A 20,707-nucleotide genomic window follows, 5' to 3' on the forward strand; every position below is an offset into this window, starting at 1 on the left:
GGCGGGGCAGAATTAGTCCAAACATGAGACCGTAAACCGGACCGTGTCTGTCTCCGACCTTTCAAAGCGTTTAAATTGAGCCTGAAAAAAGTCCAAACATGATCTTAACTTGACTTTGTTATCTTCTTATTCGGATGTTATTTGTTTTAATCTTTTATTTGAATTTTTATTATTTATAAATCTTTTATTTTGATTTGAGTTTTATTTGTTTTGTTATTTATTTTATTAGTTTTTAATGTTATCATATTAAAATTAAAAATAAAAATATGGAATTAAAAGTATGTTAAATTTAGACCGTTGATTTGAAATATGTAGTAATGGCGGAACTAAAAGTAAACAACAAGTATTTTACTCGTTGGAAAAAAATATTGGATACTTAACTATCCAATTGAAAACTTTAAGTATTTATATCGCTATTTTCCAAAAAAATATAATAAATAAATATATTTTTAATTAAAAAATACACTTTTAATCAAAACAATAAATTTGTTTAATTAAAAAATCATTATTAATAATAAATTTTTAATATAAGTGTCAAAAACACCTTTTATAAAAAAAATTGAACAAAAATAAATACTTCTTTTTTAATTTATAAAGAGTTGGGTCCAAATCAAATCCAAGCCAGGCCGGGCTTATACCCCAGACTCAGGCCAAACCCTTCAACGGGCTCGGTTTGGCACGACCATTTTTTGAAAAGGGTCGGCCCGACCCAAATTTTCTAAAAAAAGAAGGTCTGGTAGGGTTAGTCCATAGAGGCTCGGCTCAATTGACATTTCCATTTTGAATGGTGCATTTTTACTTTAGTTATTACATAAAAAAAAGTTTAAACTGGTTTAATCTTTAAACTAGTTTGAATTGAAAAAATATATGAATAAAGATATGTTACGATCCTAGTTGACTCTCACATTGCTAAATATGAGATTGATATGTGAGAGTCTTACATCACTAATTAAATTATGAGCTTAGTATGCGGGTTTATAGCTTTTGGACATGAGTTCTACCCAAATGGTTGTAATAGTTGGTATCAGGTCGCTAACCCTACTCCGACCCACGTTGCGGAATGGGCAATCTAGGGAATGGCAACCTGGAAAAGCCAGAGGAGGCTATCCAGAATGGGTCGACCAGAGTGGGCTGAAGTGGACGTCGGTGCCAGAAGCGTGGTGGTATGTTACGATCCTAGTTGACTCTCACATTGGTAAGTATGAGCTTGACATGTGCGAGTCCCACATCAATAAAGTATAGGCTTAGTATGTGGGTCTATAACCTCTTGGACACCATCTCCCTAACACCTAGCTTTTCGGGATGAGTTCTACCCAAATGGTTGTAACAAGATCTTAGATTTGTCAAATAAAAAACTAAGCTTTTAAAATAAGAAACGGCACGTGTTGAGAACACAACCGATAAAATTCTCTTCGGAAGAAATCACCGAGAGAGTGATGGTATTTGTATTGATACGCTGAATTATGGATTAATTTAATATGATGTATGTTGAGTTTTAACGGGTTAAACACAACGAGCTCAACCAAATACGAAGAAGAGAATCCATTGACAATCTTAGAGAAGCCCAAGAGATCATACACAATATATGAACACTAGATCAAAGAAGGTTAGAGAAGCCCAAGATATGAACACCGGATCAAAGAAGGTGGATGCCATACAAAGCAATTTGGCAAAAAAAAGATTAGACAAGCAAAGACTACTAGGATTTTGTAGTCGGTAACACTTCAACCAAAAAGATAATATTTGTGAAAGGTAAAAAAAAAAAGGTAAAACTTATTATTTCAAATTAATTATTTGCATATCACATCATTAAACATCAACCATCAGCGCAGACACATCAATGAGAACCACGTATCAGGTGGAGCCCATTTTATGTGTCTACATCAACGCGCTTATGAATATCATTTTCGAGTAAACAATAGTGTTCCAACTGGTCCTATACGTACATTGGATCAACGAATCGATCAAACGTGTACATCGCATATACGTACGTATGTTATAATTGTGGTAAACATGCTCATACAGGACCTCATTACTTGAGATTACTTAGATTAATGAATAAAGCAAGAAGGGGTACAATGCACCAAAGATATGTCAAAACAAATAAAAAAAAAAAGGATAAAACAACCATAAATTCAATGTTTTCGTCTATAATTGCATAAAAAAAAGAAGCAATATTTAGCTAATAACTTGCACTTTTATGGTGACTAGCTTTAACGATGCCCTCCACGCAATAAATTAAATTAGCATACATTTTTTTTTTATAATTTTATTATTTTCCTTTTTTTATAAATAAAACATAGGGAAAGGAACTTGAGATGAGAAGAAATTATACAATGTATGAAATGTAATTTGTTTTTGTTTGTGAAAATAGTGTACAAAGATCAATATTTGAAATATATATCGATTTCTATTAGAGATAAAATATATACTGATCATGAAAATACTAATAAATCTGAAAAATACTAATAATAAAAAATAGTGTCGATGAAAATTTGAGTTGCTTTTATTTACCGATTCAAGAATATATTAGTAATGTTATGGATGTTGAAAAAAAAAAAAAAAACTTCATGTGTAATTATCCATCGTTGACTTGTTTCAAGTTCTAAGAGAAGTGAAATTATAATATTATGTATATACAAATATATATATATATATATATATATATATATATATGTATATATTATATATAATTTGTTAAAATGTTGTTTACAGTTTACTACTTGTTATATTTTTTGGCACCCAAAGTAATTAGAAGAAGAAGTTTCGGGATCCAATTCCAAAGTAATTAGAAGAAAGAAAATCACAATAAGATTAGATAAGAAAAATCATGAAGTAGGAAATTAGAGACCTCTGAAACACCGAATCCGCCTCCGTGCTTATGTTCGAAATATCAATGTTCTTTCTTTTTGGGAAATGGACCAATGCCCATTAGTAGTAATTTTGATAATTTGTACTAAAATAACAATAATTATGTTTTTAGACACTTTTATTAATAATTGTAGACATAAATATATCAAATATCATAAAATGTAAACTTACAAGTTTACAAATAACAATAACTGTAGGTATATAAGTCTACAGTTACTAGTAAAATTGTAAAAAAACATAATTGTTACTATTTTGATCAAAAGTATAAAAATGGCTATTGTGTTGTGTTATGTAGATAAAAAAGGTGTGTAATTGAAAGATTTGTGGGTCTTGAACATGTCTCAAGCACCGCGGCTACATCACTTAAGGCGGCAATTGATAGATTTTTCTCTAGATATGGTTTGAGCATAACCAGTCTACGGGGACAAGGTTATGATGGAGCTAGTAACATGCAAGGAGAGTTCAACGGTTTAAAAGCACTTATTTTGAAGGAGAATCCAAGCGCATATTACATCCATTGTTTTGCTCATCAACTTCAAGGTGTATCATTTAGTCTACCGACTATTGACATTGGCATTGATTTTGCCGGTTGCGACGGCTAGCATTGAAAGAGTGTTTTCTGGAATGCATCTCGTGAAGACCAAGTTACGCAATCGTATTGGAGATCAGTGGTTGAACGACGGTTTAATTATTTATGTTGAGAAAGAAATTTTTTATTGTATTGATAATGAAGTCATTATAGATCGTTTTGATAAATTTAAAACCCGTCGTGGAAATATGTAATATTTTTATCGAATTGGATATTTTTGTTATATATTATGTATCTTTAATTTTGTTTAATTTTTTTTTGGTCCCCCCTGAATTCAGTTCCTGGCTCCGCCATTTCGCATCGCCGTTAACAAAATAGCTAGAGTACTTTCCGATTGTTGAACCTTTGAAAGTGAAAGAGAGATTGAAAAAAAATAGAGTAATGTGTGTGACATCAAAATTTTCTTGTAAGACTATCTCTGGTCACTAACTTATTAAATAAAATATCACAAATCCAATATTCTGTCATTTGTAGCATAAAAATATATATTTTATAATTTTAATAATTTGAGCAGCTATATACTTATCATATTTTAGCTAACAGTGGCGGATCCGGAACTTGAAAAGAGGGGGAGGGGGCCAAATTTCAATTTAGGTTGAATTTTTTTTTTAAGCCCGAATTTTTTTGTCTTGGAAGGGCCTAGGCCACTTGAGCCCTCTACCTGGGTCCGCCCCTGTAGCTACATATATTCTAATTGTATCTTTTATCTGGTGTCTCCGAAGAGACATTTTAATTGTGTCTTTTATATCCATCATATAATTGTATTTCTTATACCATTAATCTTCCATACATCACATTTTTTTTTCTTACACACTTCCTTCTTTACTTTTATTCTCTCAATTTGTATATATTTCAGTAATCATATTCCAAATTTATTTTAGAACTAGAAAATGAATTTGAATACGTTCAAAATTATCTTTCCTCTTTAATGATTATTGAAGAGTAGGCATGTACATCGGGTTGGGTTATTCGATTTTATGCTTTTGACGGACCCAACCCGATACATTCGGCTTGCCAATTTAAAAACCCAAACCAAACGGCTTATGATATGTGAACCAAACCAGCCGGATCAAAAAAGACCGGGTTGGTTTGTATTGGTTTGTTTGGGTCGGTTCGAGTCGGGTTGTTCGGGTTCACCGTAATTTAGTAATGTAAATAAGTGTAAAACATTCAGCAAAAATCAATAGAAATATTTAAAGCAAATCTATAAAAAAAATCCAAACGAAAAAAATCATAGAAACTAGAAAATCGCCATAATCTAATTTTTTTTTTCTCTCGATCATGAAAAACTCAAGTCTTATGCAAAAAATAAAATAAAAAGGAACTCAAGTCTGTTGCTCTTTGCTGAAGTTCACGACGACGAAGACCCAGAGCCATATATGAATTAATTCGAATTCTCGTAGTAAGAACATGAATCATATATCATATATGTTTTATTTTTACCTTGATAAATGAAAATATATCTTGTTTAAAAATAAGACCCAGAGCCAGTCACAAGAATATTGGAATAAAATGTTATTGATAAATTTTTTGAACAGTTTTTTGGGGCTTCTAATATTGGAATGAGGTTATAAATTATCTGTTTTCACGATCGATTCTGAAGATTGTAGATTTTCTACTTCTTCTTTCAGTTCTTCCACAATTAATGACACATCATCGCCAATCAACCAATCCCTCAAACAAATCAAAGCTTCTACCATTTTTGGGTGCAAAGAACTTCGAAATTTATCAAGAACTCTACCACTTGTAGAGAATGTTGATTTAGAAGCAACAGTTGAAACTTGAGCTGCTAAGATGTCTCAAGCAATGGATGATAAAATTGGATACTTTGAGCTATTCAACTTTCACCAAGAAAGTATATCAAACTTAACAGACAAAACAAACGGCTCGCGCGATTCTATCAAGTATGCATCAACTTCATTCTTAGCACCATGACTGTAATCACGAGTTTCCATGAGTCTACTCAAGATGACCGAAGTACAACTGTTGCTTTGAGGAATTGGTTGCGATTGAGACACTTGTTTTTCTTTAATAGATGTATGGTTCTCATTGTAAAAATTCAACAATTCTTGCAACTTCTCTTTAATTCGAAAGCACACCATATCAGCCCCCATCGTTTCACCGGTTGCCATTTCGATACAAACCTTCACAAGTCCCATCTTGTATCGAGGGTCAAGAACGGCGACAATAATCGACATGTCATTATTTTTTCCGCATCACCCCAATACTTATCAAATTTAGCCTTCATGTTGAAAGCCATGTTTCTTAAAATACTTGTTTGTGCTGACTTTAATGTTGTTAACAGCTGCCTAACTTCATAGATTTCACGGAAACAGATTCGCCGTCGTGTAGTGTGTCCAGCTGAACTTTAATGTTACCTCATAGAATGTCTTCAAGAAAGTAACGTACTCTTTTGCTTTCTCCTAATCGATATCAGTTGGAGGCCCTTTCCGTTGTTTCTCATCTTCATTATCTCTTAAATAGTTCTCGTAATTTCCGTCAACCACCATCATATCAAATGCCTTTTGGTATGTTATTGTTGTCTCTAGCATAAGATATGTTGAGTTCCATCGGGTGGGAACATCTAAGCACAAACCAGCTTTAGAGTCGATTTTTTCTTCAACAATGCATTCATCAAACTTCTTTGATCTTGTTGTAGAAGACCAAACAAACTTCACTGCATTTCTGATCATCTCAACAGAATCATTGATTTCCTTCAAACCTTTAGTCATAATCAAATTCACTATATGAGCGCAACAACAAATATGCAAGGACTTACCATCCAAAAGAACACAACCGGGGATGTCTTGTAGTTTTCTTTGCAGGTAAGTCAATGCGGTATCATTTGAGGAAGCATTATCGATTGTGACTTAAACTAATTTTGTAATTCCCCATTCGCGGATACATGTCTCGTGCTCCCTTCCAATAGTATCTCCTTTGTGGTTGGGAACAAGGAAAAAATTGACGATTCTCTTATGTAACTTTCAGTTGTCATATCTATAAAGTGAGTGGTTACACACATATAGTTTAGATTTTGAATAGACCTCCATGTATCTATAGTTAGAGACACTCTATACTTCTGCAGGATTATTCATATTTTCTTTCCTTCTAAATATGTTTGATACACATCTCTAGCCACTGTAATTTGAGAAACAAGAGCAAGTCTAGGCTGAATGGTGAAGCAAAATTGTTCAAAAAAACGATCTCAAGGTGCTTGAACGGTAACTCGGCACCAACTATGTACTCAACGCAAGCCCTCCTACTTATTTCCTTGGTGAAGTTAGCCATAGTCAAATTACTAGCCACGTCACCACTCTCGTTTTTGTGTATCAAAACTGTTTGCTTTGGATCTTCATTCTCTTGCCTTCCCGGGAATTTTGTAGGGATTCTTGATGACGAGTTGGGTCGGTGCGACCCGCTGTTCCACCGATGATAACCGAAACCGTCCGACGAGGATCAACGGTTCGGTTTGGTGCACCCCAAAACTGGTCGGGTCTGTTCGGGGTGGCACCGCCAGGTCAGTGGGGCGGATTGGACGATCGGTTTCCTCAGGTTGACGGGTTCGGGTTACAGACCTATTGAAGAGCACACTGAATATCATAAATAATGACAAAATCTTATGTTTGATAAAAACTTGATAAAATATCGAATATATCGACGAAATAATCAAAATATCGCGTATTTTAAAATTAAAGGCAAAAATACCTAAACACGACTAACGACTAAGACCACCAAATATTTTTGTATTTATAACACTTCAAAACTCATATTACTCATGTATATGAGAAATGTGGGATTTTTCTTTTTTTTTTTAAAGAAACCGTGGGCAGCACCACGGGCAAAATTCCATTAAAACCCTCACGTATGGCGGAGGAAAACCGTGGTTACACGCAATGGCTAATACCACGACGATCGTGCTCGATCTCTAAAACAGCACAAGGAGGAACCGAGCCCAACCACCGGGCACCCGTCTCAAAATTAAGAGCAAAACTAGCAAGATTATGCGCAACCTTATTACAATCCCGATAATGGAACACAAAATCAATATTATCAAAATTAGGCGTAAGCAAAATGATATCACTAATGAAAGTACCAAGCTCCGTCATAGGGGACGTGCCCTGCCGAATGATCGCCACAACCTCAAGGCAATCGGACTGGATAATCACATCCTTCCAACCCAACTCTACCGCAAAGATCATACCTTGTAAGATTGCCGAGGCTTCCGCAAGTTGAGGCGAGAGACCTTGATGTCGCACAGTAATCTCAGAGCTGAGCACCATCCCCCCAGCATCCCGCGCAATACATCCTATCCCAAATCTCTTGCCTTGAGGTCGCACAGCAGCATCCACAGAAATTGCAATAGTGCCCTCCGACGGAGGCCTCCATTTCCTCTCGACGCAAGTAGATGTGGTATTGCGTGGCCCGGTCGTAGCTTCCCGAAAATCGTGCACGTATCCCCCAGTCCACTCCACGAGGTCCCCCGGGTTCCACACTTTTTTCCCAGCGCAAACGTTGTTCCTGTGGTTCCAAAGTTCCCAGATTAAAGAAATAAAGAGTTCGAGATTACGTACCGTGAGAACTTTAGAGGCCTCGAGGAGCAGCCCAATCGTGTCGCCCTCCCGGAACAAAGGAAAGAGGTCTTTGAAGCCCCCCGCTTTCCAGACTTTCCGGGCCCAAGAGCATCCCCAAAAAGCGTGGAAGAGGGTCTCATCGTTGGACGAACAAATAGGGCAAATGGACTCCATCACGATCTTCTTCTTTGCGAGATTAGCCCGAACCGGAATCTACCCCCGACACACCCTCCAAACAAAGCTCTTAACCTTAGGGGGGAGATTGAGGCGCCAGAGGACTTTCCACCACTCGGTATTACCGGAGGGACCCGACGTGCTAGCCAAGGGAGAGAAAGACTCCATCGCGACCCGGTAGCCACTTTTAACCGAAAACTCGCCATCCTTAGTGTAGTGCCACCGAAGCACATCTGGGCCTCCGCTACGACTCAACGGGATATTCTTAATAGTATTTGAATCCTCGGGAGAGAACATGGCCTCAATCAAATGGGCATTCCATACCCCCGTACCCAGCATAAGCTCCGAGACCCGCATGTTACCCGGGACGAATGAAGCATCCTCGAAGCCAAAGGACGGAGGACGTGGGATCCATCTGTCACCAATCACTGAAATCGACTCCCCATCTCCGACTCTCCAACGAGAACCACGCCGAATAACCTCTTTTCCCCAACACAGACTCCTCCAAAGGAAAGAACCCGACGACCCACACGACGCCTCCATGATTCCACCCCTTGGGAAGTAGCTCTCGCGAAAAACACGGCCAACCAAACTTTCCGGCCGCCTAAGGAGCCGCCACACATTTTTGGCGAGGAGCGCCTGATTAAATCTCCCAATGTCACGGAAGCCTAGTCCACCGTTATCCTTATGAACCGTAAGCTCTGCCCACTTACCCCAATGAATTTTCTTCTGACCAACTTGATCTCCCCACCAGAAACTAGCAATGGCCTTATGAATATCATCAACAAGCCCCTGAGGGATGCGAAAACAGCTAGCAACGTAGGAGGGAATCGCCTGGAGCACTGCCTTAATAAGAACTTCTTTCCCAGCATTTGAGAAAAAAAGTCCTCTCCACGAGTTGATCTTTTCCCAGACACGTTCACGGACGTAGGCGAAAACACCTTTCTTCGATCTGCCTACAGCCGTAGGGAGCCCCAGATACCTCTGATGACAGGCCGTAATCGATACACGGAGAATCGACGCAAGCTCTATCCCGATCGCCTCATCCACCTCCGATCCAAAGCACACATCGGACTTATCAAAATTGATCGCTTGTCCCGAAGCTCTCGAATAATCCAGAAGACAGCGCGTTACCTCTTCACAATCTTCAGTAGTCGCTTGGCAGAAAATGAGACTGTCGTCCGCAAAGAAGAGGTGGGTGATGGATAGATCATCTCGCCCAAATCGGATCCCACGATAAAGCCCCTGCTCTTCCCGTGCCCGGAGAAGACTAGAGAGGCCCTCTGAGCAAAAGATGAAGAGAAAGGGCGAGAGAGGATCCCCTTGGCGCAGCCCCCTACTTGGAATCACACTACCACGAACTTCACCATTAATATTGAAAGAGAAACTTACCGAAGTTACGCAGCGCATAATTTTTTCCACCCAACGGGCATCGTAGCCAAGTCTAAGCATCATCAGTTCCAGAAAGGGCCACTCCACCCTATCGTATGCTTTAGCCATATCAATCTTTAGTGCCGCACACGACCCATTGCCAAATCTCCCTCGGGACATGGTATGGATTGCCTCATAACAAATCATAACATTATCGTGGATTTGCCGCCCGCCGATAAAAGCACTTTGATTTTCTGAAATAGAGTAAGGCATGGTGATTTTAAGGCGCTCAACAAGACACTTAGATATTACCTTGTAAACAACATTGCATAAGCTGATGGGCCGGAAATCGCGAACACGCTCAGGCTTGTCAACTTTCGGGATAAGGGTAATGATCGTCTTGTTGATGTCCCCCACCGGCTTACCATCGTTCAGCACCCCTAAGCACAAATCCACCACCTCCTTACCGACAACCTCCCAATATCGCTGGTAAAACAAGGCCGGGAAGCCATCGACTCCGGGAGCCTTCATAGCCTCCATAGAAAACACCGCCTGCTTCACCTCTGCACCTGTAAATGGGATCAGTAAAGCCAAATTCATATCGTTAGTAACTGACCTGGATACTTCATCGCCCACGATATTCATATCCTCGCGCGTCGGTCTATCGGAAACAAAGATGTCAGAGAAATACGACGCCACCACCGACTCGATCTCTCGAGCTTCCGTAACCCAGACTCTATTATCCGCGCGAAGTCCCCTGATCTCGTTCTTCTTCTTCCTTGAAGAGGCCTTACGATGGAAGAGCTTGGAATTTCTGTCTCCACCTTTTATCCAGTTAGTGCGACTACGTTGTCGCCAGAACATCTCCTCTTTTTCCTCCAGAGCATCCAGCTGACGCTCTTCCCTCCGAATCGCCTCCACATCTCTCCCGGGCCCCCCTTCTCTCACACGACGGAGGATCTCTTTCTGTTTCGCAATCCGGTGTTTAAAACCCATCCTACTAGCATACCCCCACCTAGAAAACGACTCCCGACAATGTTCCAGAGACAAGGCCAGTCTGTCAGCTGGCTCCCTCCCCTCGTCCCCCCTACAGGCCTCCCTGATAATCTTCCCGCAACCCTCATCGCCGCACCAAGACTCCTCAAAGAAAAACCGTCTAGGCCTTCTTCTTGGCTCCCTAGTCGGCAAACCCAACGTAGATAACAGAAGAGGCCGGTGATCCGATCCCCAAAACTCCAAGTGCCTCACCAAAGCCGAAGGAAAAGCACCCGTCCAGCCCGAGTTGGCCAGACATCTGTCTAATCTCCCCGCGCTGATGAGGGGGTCCTCGCTCCGCCGCCACGTGAAAATATCTCCGTCGAAGCCTAGGTCCCCCAAGTCACAATCCTCCATCATTCTTCTGAAGTCCTCGAGGAGTTTTGGTTCCCTCAACCTATCCCCGCTGAGCTCAGAATTCCACGCCACCTCGTTAAGGTCCCCCCCAACCAGCCACAGAAACTCAGGGAGGGGTTGCAGTCTCCTCACAAGCTCCCAGGAATGTTTCCTCAAGGAGGCAACAGGATCCCCGTAAAGCCCCAAAAACATCCACTTCCTTCCATCGACTTCAGAAACCAATCCTTCAACATGAAACCGAGAGTAAGACCGCACCTCAAAAACAATAGAATTCTTCCAAAAAACAATAAGACCCCCGCTACGCCCCACACAATCAACCGAAAAACAATTATCAAAGCCACACAACACCCTCATTCTCTCTGCAGCTCCTCTGCGCGACTTCGTCTCAGACAAAAAGATGAGGTCAGGTTTATAGAGCGAGACATGAGAAAGGAGAGCTCTCCTCGTCCGGGGACTACCCAGCCCCTGGACGTTCCAAATAACACCAATCATTGCTCTCGGCGGCCCTCCACCTCGAGGGGCGCCGCTTCTGGAATCAAAGAGTCTCCGCCTAAATCCAGACCCGAGGAAACAGACGGGGACGAGAGAATGGGTGAAGCACAGCTAGGACGCTCCTGTGTGGGCTTCACAAAAACCACAGGAGCCGCGATCCGGCAGTCAGCACTTCCAAGATCACCAACCCGAGCCATCTTTTCGGTCGACTCAATACCAAAACCCGACAACGACTTGCGTTTCGCACCCGGTCTGGGAAGGCTTCCAGCGCCCCCCTCAGTATGAACCGGCCCTTTACCTCGCCGATTCTTCTTTCTACTAACTTGGGTATTAGCCTTCACAGACGCCGAGAAAGTCATCTTATCACCCGCCATAGGCTCACCTGATTTCTGATACTCCACCCTCGTCTTCAACACAAAACCCTCCTGGGTCCCTTCGCCCACCACCCCACCACTATTGGCCTCGACACGCGCCAATTTCTTCCAGTTCGTCCCGTCACCTTTAATTCGCAGCGCAGAGAAAGGGTTGGCTTTCACCGGAGAGGGCGGCTCCTGCTGAATCGTCGCCACACCCGGACCGTCCTCAGCCCTCGGCACATCGCCCTCAGCAGAAGAGCAGAATGAGTGAGAGAGAGACGGCGGAGCAGGAGACGTGTCGGGACCCGGCTGAGCCACCGCCTGAGAAGCCGAGACTCTTGGAGGCGGGATACCAGACTGCCCAGTGACCTTCTCTCTCCCATCCTCCCGTTGAGACACCTTGGGTTCGACCTGCGTCGATGGGTGCGTCGAAGGCGTGGTATCGTCCCCATCCTGAGCCGCGGTCGTAGATCTTCCTCTGGAGCGCCGTTTGATCAGGTTTCTAGCAGGCTTTTTTCCATCTGGACCTCCAGCCCAATTAGCACACACTCCAGCAGGCTGGGAGAAGGAAGGCTTAGACGCAGCTGGGCCAATCAAAGAGGCGGGTTTCTCAAAGCCCAAACCCGAATCAGCCCTAAGCCCGCATGGGTCCACCCCTCCCAGATCAGAAGATAACGCATTAAAGGAACTGGCCGTTGGCTCATCATTAAAGGCTTTCCCTTTCCCAAAATTCCTTGTCTCCAGATTCTGATTGGTGAGGGGAGTAGAGCCAGCATTAACAACATAATGTTCCTTCGAGCTTTTGCCCGTTCCCGAGGCCGCACGCCTTCGTTGAGCCTCAGCGTGACTGGTAGCCTTTCCAGGTCGCCGGAGAACCGACCCAGCCCCATCAACGAACCCTCCAGTAGCCACAGCCGCCGCCGACGAGGAGCTATCACGCCCCGGCGCCCCCGCGCTACGACTGTCTTCAGATGAAGGCCTCCGGCTCTGCCTACCCTCCGACCCCCAGATCGTAAACGCACTGCCGACGAACCGGTTAGGGGTCACAGCTTGAACCTCAATTTTTCTTAAACCTCAATTGTTTCATTGAGTGAGATGTAAATACACCTAGCTAACTTACACAATATGCACGCAAATGAATAAAACAAAATTGTTAAATATATAAGTAAATAAATGTAATTTTTATTTAATTATTAAAGAAAATTATCATAATTTTAAGTTGTAATAACTATTAAAAAGTATTACAATCATTAAAATATTTAATTTTTGTTATTGAAAATAAATTATATATTAATTTAGTTAATGCATATATTTATTATATTTTTCTAATTATACTTTGTATAAGATTTTTGTCAATATATTTGTTGATAGTCGATATATCATTAGTATCATCGGTAATCAATATTAAAATTGTTATAAGACATCTGTTCGATATATCCATCGATAATCGATATATCAATAAAATCAGAATTTTGATATCGATATCAATATTGATATTATGAGAAGTTATCCATTAGTGTAATATTGAACCTCGAAGTCTAAATTTCGGCTTATAACGTCATTGAATTAATTTGTTTCTAATCAAATATTTTTATTTGTTTTTTTATTTTAGTTTTTTTTATTTTTTTATTTTGAAGGCAGCTTTGCTGTGGGGATTGAACCCACGACCTCCACACAGGATATGACGTAGAATTACCACTAGGCTGGTATCCTAGTAACACTTTTTTATTTTAGTTTTACAAAGGCTAAAAAAATTCCTATTCGTTCACTCGTAATTGCGTTTTATTATTTATTTTTATTGTTTTGTTGATAAAACTCGTAATTGCGATTCATCTTCATTTCTTGAAAATTAAAAGCTTAGCTGCCATTGGAGTTAAGGCTCTCTTTCAAGGTTCTCTCCAGTCACTCGAACTTCCATCCAAATCTCGCCAACCCATCCACTCATGACAGCCGACACGCTCTCGCAGCCGCCAAACGGCGTCGTCGGAAACCTTACCTCCGTCGCCGCCAAGAAGTCGCGCGAAAGCGAGCGGCGTCGCCGGCGCCGTAAGCAGAAGAAGAACAAGAAATCCGCCGCTGCCGTCGCCGGAGACGATAGCGACACTGCTGCCGAAGAAAATGGAAACGACGATGAACACGCGCTGGAGGTATCTTTCTTTCTCACTGGGACTGTATATATAATTATGTATCGAAGTTGGTTCCTAGGTTCTTATATTTTTTCTAGGGAGTTTGGTTGGCTTGATTTTGAGTGCTACAGAGGTTTCTTTGCACGAATATGATTCGAAGTTTGTTTGTTGGTCAATACTCTGTTAGATCGAAGAAATTGAAATTAGGGTTTTTCTTAGGGTTTGGGTACTTGACTTTGATCGCGGCTGTTTAGACTTGGAAGAGCGAGAGCTGAGATTTAAGGAATTAGGTTTTAGTGGCCGACCTATGCTAGTTTCGCTCAAGAAGGAATCAATTGAATATGAAGTTTGATCGTGGTTGTTTCGAAGTTTACCATTCTTTTTGTTTAGCGGAACTGGGAAAGAAGAAAAGGAAAAGTCTTCTTATCTCTGGAGCGGTGGTCTTATGTCCGATATATGGGAATATGTGCATTTTGTAGCCTCATTTCTTATCTATGTTAGCTTCACAGATAAAACTAATAAACAATCAAGGGAAGTTGATCAGTGAAGCTTTTGGTTTGAGGAATGGATGAGTTATCTGAACGCTTAGGTCGCTCTCTCAGTTTGTTGCTCTGCCAGTTCTTGGCCTTCTACATTTGCTGATTCTATTTAACGCTTTTCAGGGTGCTGTGAAAGTTGAAATAGAGTATGTCCCAGAAAAAGCAGAGTTAGAAGATGGCATGGATGAAGAATTCAGAAAGATTTTTGAAAAGTTTAGTTTTCAGGAGTCAACCGGTGCTGAGGTAAATGTTTCGTGATATTATCTTTTATTTATTTATTTAGTTTTTTTGGAATACTTTCCTTTAAACTTTCAAAATAACGGATTGATTTTTTTATATAAAGGATGAGAAAAAAGATGAGACGGCTCAAGATGCAACTGTGACTAAGAAGTCTGATTCAGACTCTGAAGAGGAGGAACCAGACAACCAACAGAAAGAGAACGGTGTTTCAAACAAGAAAAAAAAGGTTTGGGGAATAGCTCACACCAAGCTTGATAGTCATTACAAGTATTGTTATTGCAGTATTGTTATTTCTTTTAAGCTAACATAAAAAAAAAAATTTCTCAGCTTCAACGACGAATGAACATCGCAGAACTTAAACAGATATGCGCAAGGCCTGATGTTGTTGAGGTACGGATATCTTTCTGTCAAAACTGCTGACCCTTTCACCATGAGTTACATTCTACTTTGGGTATTCTTAGATTCTGCTTCCCATTTGTTCTGTTGCATTTAACACTTTTCTTATATTGTTCTTTGGTTTTATTATCAGGTATGGGACGCTACTGCTTCAGATCCCAAATTGTTGGTCTTTTTGAAGTCTTACCGAAATACTGTTCCTGTACCAAGGCACTGGTGTCAGAAGAGAAAGTTTTTGCAGGTTAGCAAGTTTCCTCAAATTTGCAATTTTAAAATAAATCGCGCATGCATGATTAGGGGGTTCGGGGATTAGGTTTAGGTAAGATCGGTCGATTTAAGTTTCTCTTATACGTATAAATGTTATTCTTGCAGGGGTAGAGCTGTGACAACCTCAAAAGGCTGGACTAGTAGGTGGTTGGCCAATGACATTTTATAACGATTTTCTTTAATGTATATATATGTTAGGATGGGTTGTGATGTTGGAATGTCAGTGATTATAATAATCTAGGATTAGAATGCTTTGATATGCAATACAGATTTTGGGAACTATTCACTTTTGCGGTGCTAATTTATCTTCTTGATTCTTCAGATGCCTTTTCTGTCTAGTGATGGGATTTTCTCTTTAATTTTTGATGTTATGCATGTCATTATATTATTCAAAGTTGTTACTTATAGATTTGATATTAGAAGTACTGTTATCTCATCTAGTGTTGAAATTTATTTTGTAGGGTAAGCGTGGAATCGAGAAACAACCTTTTCAGCTACCTGATTTTATTGCTGCGACTGGGATTGCAAAAATCAGACAGGTATTTTACAACAGATTAATTCCTGTGTGCTGGCTATCTATTTTATTGGAACACTCGGAAGATTCTGTTGTTCATCTGTATAATGTTTATAGGATTGTTGGAAAATTTTGTTCCATATTCCTTTATTAATATATAAATGAACGTAACATATTCTTGAATAGTGTCGTGTGGATAAATACTTTATGCTGTCTCTAACATACTGTTGAGCCTCTTTTCCTCCATTTTTTCTGTATCTAGGCGTACATTGAAAAAGAAGATAGTAAGAAGTTGAAGCAAAAGCAAAGGGAGCGTATGCAGCCAAAAATGGGAAAGATGGATATTGATTATCAGGTATTTGTTTGCTTTTGTCTATATGGTTCTAGTTAGTGAATGGACATGTATTTCATTTTCTGACTTATTTTTATGCAACTGCAATTTTTATCTTGTCTAAAGATTAAATTCCTGATCTTTTTGGTCTAGGTTCTCCATGACGCTTTTTTCAAATACCAAACTAAGCCAAAGCTGTCATCCTTGGGGGATCTCTATCACGAAGGCAAGGAGTTTGAGGTACTGTACCTTCAGACCTCGTTAGCTTATTACCAAATGCGTACTTTACCCTTATAATCCAAATCACAGACCCGTTATTTTTTTTGTAAATGTTACTGCAGAAACCCTACCCGTTTAATTTCTTAAAGTTGCATTTTAATTAAATGTACATATGTGGCTGGAATATTTAAAGAAAATTGTCTAGGATCAGAATGCTCTGACTTATAAATGTGTATTTGTTTATTCTCAATGTGTAGGTAAAATTGAGGGAGATGAAACCGGGTATTCTGTCGAATGAGTTAAAAGAAGCTCTTGGTATGCCAATTGGCGCTCCTCCCCCGTGGCTTATCAATATGCAGGTGAATTACGAAGGGTTTTCCTGTTTTCCAAATACTGTTTAAAGTTGGTGATAACTGTGTTCGTGGCTTTTCTGATATTCTCTATGAATCGCATTGATTGTATATACAGAGATACGGTCCTCCACCATCATATCCACATTTGAAGATTCCTGGGTTAAATGCTCCTATTCCTCCTGGAGCTAGCTTTGGTTACCATCCTGGCGGCTGGGGCAAACCTCCTGTAGATGAAGTAAATTTTCAAAATTCTTCACGCTTTCAATCTGCCGTGTGATTATGAAATGTTTATTTAATTTTATTTAATTATTTCGCATCTCCATAAGTTAGCACCTGTCAAATTCTTACGAAGTATCTAAAAGTTCATTATTATCTTGTTTAGCACGGGCATCCACTGTATGGAGATGTTTTTGGTGTTCAGCGGCAAGATCAACCAAACTACGAGGTACCTTATTTGATGAGTACTTGCACATGTAGTTCAGATTGCAATGAATTTTTCATAGATGCTTTTAAGAGATGTGGGAAATTGGGACTTGAAAATTGTTCGAGTGACAAGTATCGAGTTTGGGATGGTATTGATACCAACAAACACTCTGATTATAATTTCTATTGAAAAAAAGAATATTAACTATTTCATGACTCTGTAATTCTTTTTTTTGGTCTGAGAAGCATATGCTTACTTTTGCACGTGGAATTTTGTTGCTTTGTTTTTGTGTAGGAAGAGCCTATTGATAAGACAAAGCATTGGGGTGACTTGGAGGAAGACGAAGAGGAGGAGGAAGAAGAAGAGGTAGAGGATGTAAGTGATGAGATTGACCAAGAGGAAATAGAAGATGGAATTAAGTCCGTGGATAGTCTCTCAAGGTATCTGGATTCTGTAACTGTGTATGATGTTTAGTTCCTTCTGTTATGTTTTTATTTGTCTAACCATTCCATTCTAGTTTAACTATATGTAGTGTTGTATCTGATCTGTTTGTTTTTATCATAATTTAAGCTTTCAGTTTTAGTAAAAAGATTAATATTCTGTTTTCCACTTTTTTTTTTTTTTTTCAGCACTCCTACTGGCGTTGAAACACCTGACGTAATTGATTTGCGTAAGCAGCAGAGGAAAGAACCCGACAGGCCTCTTTATCAAGTGAGTGGACCAGTTTTTTTTTTTTTTTTTTTTTTTTTTTTTTTTTTTTTTCTATATTATTTATTTATGCCACTTCTATTTCTTATTCTTTGTGATTTTTTAAGGTACTCGAGGAGAAAGAGGAGAGAATTGCTCCAGGGACATTGCTTGGAACCTCACATACGTAAGTGATCAATACATTTATAATAATCTCCTACCAAAAAAAAAATGTTTGATATATACTGCAATCTCACCTGGTTTTGCATTGGTTACTGCAGATACGTGGTTAGTAGTGGTACACAAGACAAGTCGGCAGCTAAAAGGGTAAGCAAGTTTTATTTATTTATTTATTTATTTTTACTATAATTTGTGCTTTAGTGGCTTGAAATGATCCTTCTGTTTTTTTTTTCTTCCTTCTGTAATATGCCTTTGTACGTTGCTCCACATATCTTGGTTGTCTGAAATATGCATATTCTCTTCTTGTTAATGGAACAAGTTCATAGGTTTGTAACTCTGCCAGTGTAGTCTTTGCAACTAGTTTTTTTTACTGGTTGAAAGCGGAAATACAGACCAAATTTTGTTTGTCCCTTCATTCTTAGTAATGTGTTAGTCATTGTGTAAAACTGCTAAATGGGGTGCATTTAACTATCCTGCAGGTTGACCTACTAAAGGGTCAGAAAACGGATAAAGTGGATGTTACTCTACTACCTGAAGAGTTGGATGCTCTGGAAAATGTTTTGCCTGCTAAGTAAGTAAAAAGATAAATCGGTACTTAATTTGTGCTGTCTATGAAAAATTCCATCTCTTACATTTTGCATTACGTAGATACGAGGAAGCGAGAGAAGAAGAGAAGCAGCGGAGTCAGCGCGAGGATTTCAGTGACATGGTTGCTGAGGTGTGTATAATTTATATTTACGTATATTTACTTGGAAAATCTACACCGAAAAAAACTTTTGCAAAGTGTTTTTTTTTTTTTGGTTGATTAATGTTTGTTGTTTTAACTGACTTTTTTTTGATCCCTTGTTGATGATGCAGAACGAGAAGAAAAGGAAGCGAAAAATGCACGACAAAGATAATAAATCCAAGAAAAAGGATTTCAAGTTCTAGAGTGTTCCGAGATCGAGGCAGCACACTCATTTTCCTCCGGAGATCGCTATGTTTTTACAGAGTGTTTTATGATTAGTTTCACCCATAGTGTTTAGTAATCTCGACACTATATCTTTGAAAAATGAAAGTAGAACATTTGCTGTGCTGAGTGAATTCAATGTGGTAATGTTAAATGTTTGAAGGCGCGTAATTTCAAAATTCCAATGCTTCTCCCAAGTTGTAATTTTTATTTGGATCAGAGAAATGAATAATTGACACTGGGGGATGGGAGTTATATCTAGTGCAACTTTTGAAAATTAAGAACTTTAGATTAGTGAAACAGCGTTTCAAAATATCCAATAACCGTATAGAAGAATAAAACTTGTCTACTTTTTTTAGGCTGGCAATATTTTTAGCCGACGTATATACTGTTGCAGAAAATAATGATTACCTACGTATTGACGCATTGACAAATTAAAGCTTTTATGCGTTGGCGACTTGGGATCTATGGCTGAACCAAATGTAGTCAGAAAAAGTATGGTCCAAGTCCAAGATCCACTATTGTACCGACGACGGGTAAAATTGAAATGTTATCCTTGTGCACATAATTGTGTTTTCGTTAGAATTAAATGAGATTTGCAAATAATGGAGTATTCCACAGTGTGTATCTATGCAATAATATTTACTTTGCATGAATCATTTACCTCAAACTTTCCTAAATAAAGCTTCTTTCATGGAATGAAGAAATACATATCAATTCACTCATATATACCTTTAACTTTTCTAAATAAAGCTTCTTTCATGGAACGAAGAAATACATATCAATTCACTCGTATATACTTTACTAGGAAAAATAAATAAAATTCACTCATATATACTCCTTTACTAACATTTCATTTATCTTCAGTGGTTAGTCGATTTTACAACACACTATCACGATGATCACTCTCCAACACGAAATTAATTAGAACACATACAATATTCCCGAGCACTAAAATTGTTCTGTCTTATTAATTTATTGTATAACACTATACTATTATACACGAGGTTCTGATACTTTATAATAATATGAAGTGATTTATAATATATCAAATAAAACTAATAACGTACAACATCATATTATTTTCCACAAGAAAGCTCTACCACCCTATGATAAAATGATGTGAGTCAAGATCTAGGATCGATTCTAGGTCTAGATCTAGAGAGAGAGAGAGAGAGAAAGGTAGAGATGGAATGTTGTTTGGCAAATGGAATCGATGATTTCTCATTAGCTCAAAGGCAGTGTATATACAGAGTAGATTGACTAGCTAACCGTATTACACGTAAGCAATTAGTTACAGACTGATTTAACTTAATTCTGTTACAAAGAGGGTGTGCCAGCTCAGCTCATCTGTTTGATACGCCCCCGTGAACTGGACGGCCATCTTGTAACCCAAGTTTGTTGCACAGTGAGACAAACCGACTCTCCGGGAGTGGCTTGGTTAGCAGATCTGCTAGCTGATCATCAGTGGGGACATAGCGCACTTCCACGGCTTTGCTGGCAACTAAGTCACGGATATAATGAACATCGACTTCAATATGTTTAGTGCGAGCATGGAACACCGGGTTCGAAGCAAGCGATCCGGCACCTTGATTGTCACACCATATGATGGCTGTGGACGACGCAAGAGGGACGTCAAGTTCAGTCAGGAGTGAGCTTAGCCATT

The 20,707-nt window shown here is 39.4% G+C and overlaps 2 protein-coding genes across 2 annotated transcripts; one reads left to right on the forward strand and one right to left on the reverse strand.

Annotated features, from left to right (window-relative positions):
- Positions 1-5,883: 5,883 nt before the first annotated feature.
- On the reverse strand, positions 5,884-8,205 carry LOC149385994 (uncharacterized). Its single transcript, XM_089626448.1, has 2 exons — positions 7,365-8,205; positions 5,884-6,182 (listed from the first exon to the last, which is right to left on the reverse strand). Exons 1-2 carry the CDS (start codon positions 8,203-8,205, stop codon positions 5,884-5,886), a joined length of 1,140 nt encoding a protein of 379 aa, XP_089482574.1.
- A 5,427-nt stretch (positions 8,206-13,632) lies between these two features.
- LOC149385995 (proline-rich spliceosome-associated (PSP) family protein) lies at positions 13,633-19,296 on the forward strand. The gene is made up of 18 exons (XM_089625712.1): positions 13,633-13,963; positions 14,605-14,724; positions 14,825-14,947; positions 15,049-15,111; positions 15,251-15,358; positions 15,846-15,923; positions 16,161-16,253; positions 16,383-16,469; positions 16,706-16,807; positions 16,917-17,036; positions 17,184-17,246; positions 17,520-17,665; positions 17,855-17,936; positions 18,041-18,099; positions 18,194-18,239; positions 18,572-18,663; positions 18,741-18,810; positions 18,951-19,296. The coding sequence occupies exons 1-18, from the start codon at positions 13,760-13,762 to the stop codon at positions 19,020-19,022; spliced, it is 1,728 nt and encodes a 575-aa protein (XP_089481838.1). The 5' UTR covers positions 13,633-13,759; the 3' UTR covers positions 19,023-19,296.
- The last annotated feature ends 1,411 nt before the right edge of the window (positions 19,297-20,707 follow it).

The sequence above is a fragment of the Urtica dioica genome, chromosome 9 (assembly GCF_054948205.1).
Source record: "Urtica dioica subsp. dioica isolate 48M chromosome 9, U.dioica_male_clone48M_v1_H2, whole genome shotgun sequence".
Classification (NCBI taxonomy): domain Eukaryota; kingdom Viridiplantae; phylum Streptophyta; class Magnoliopsida; order Rosales; family Urticaceae; genus Urtica; species Urtica dioica.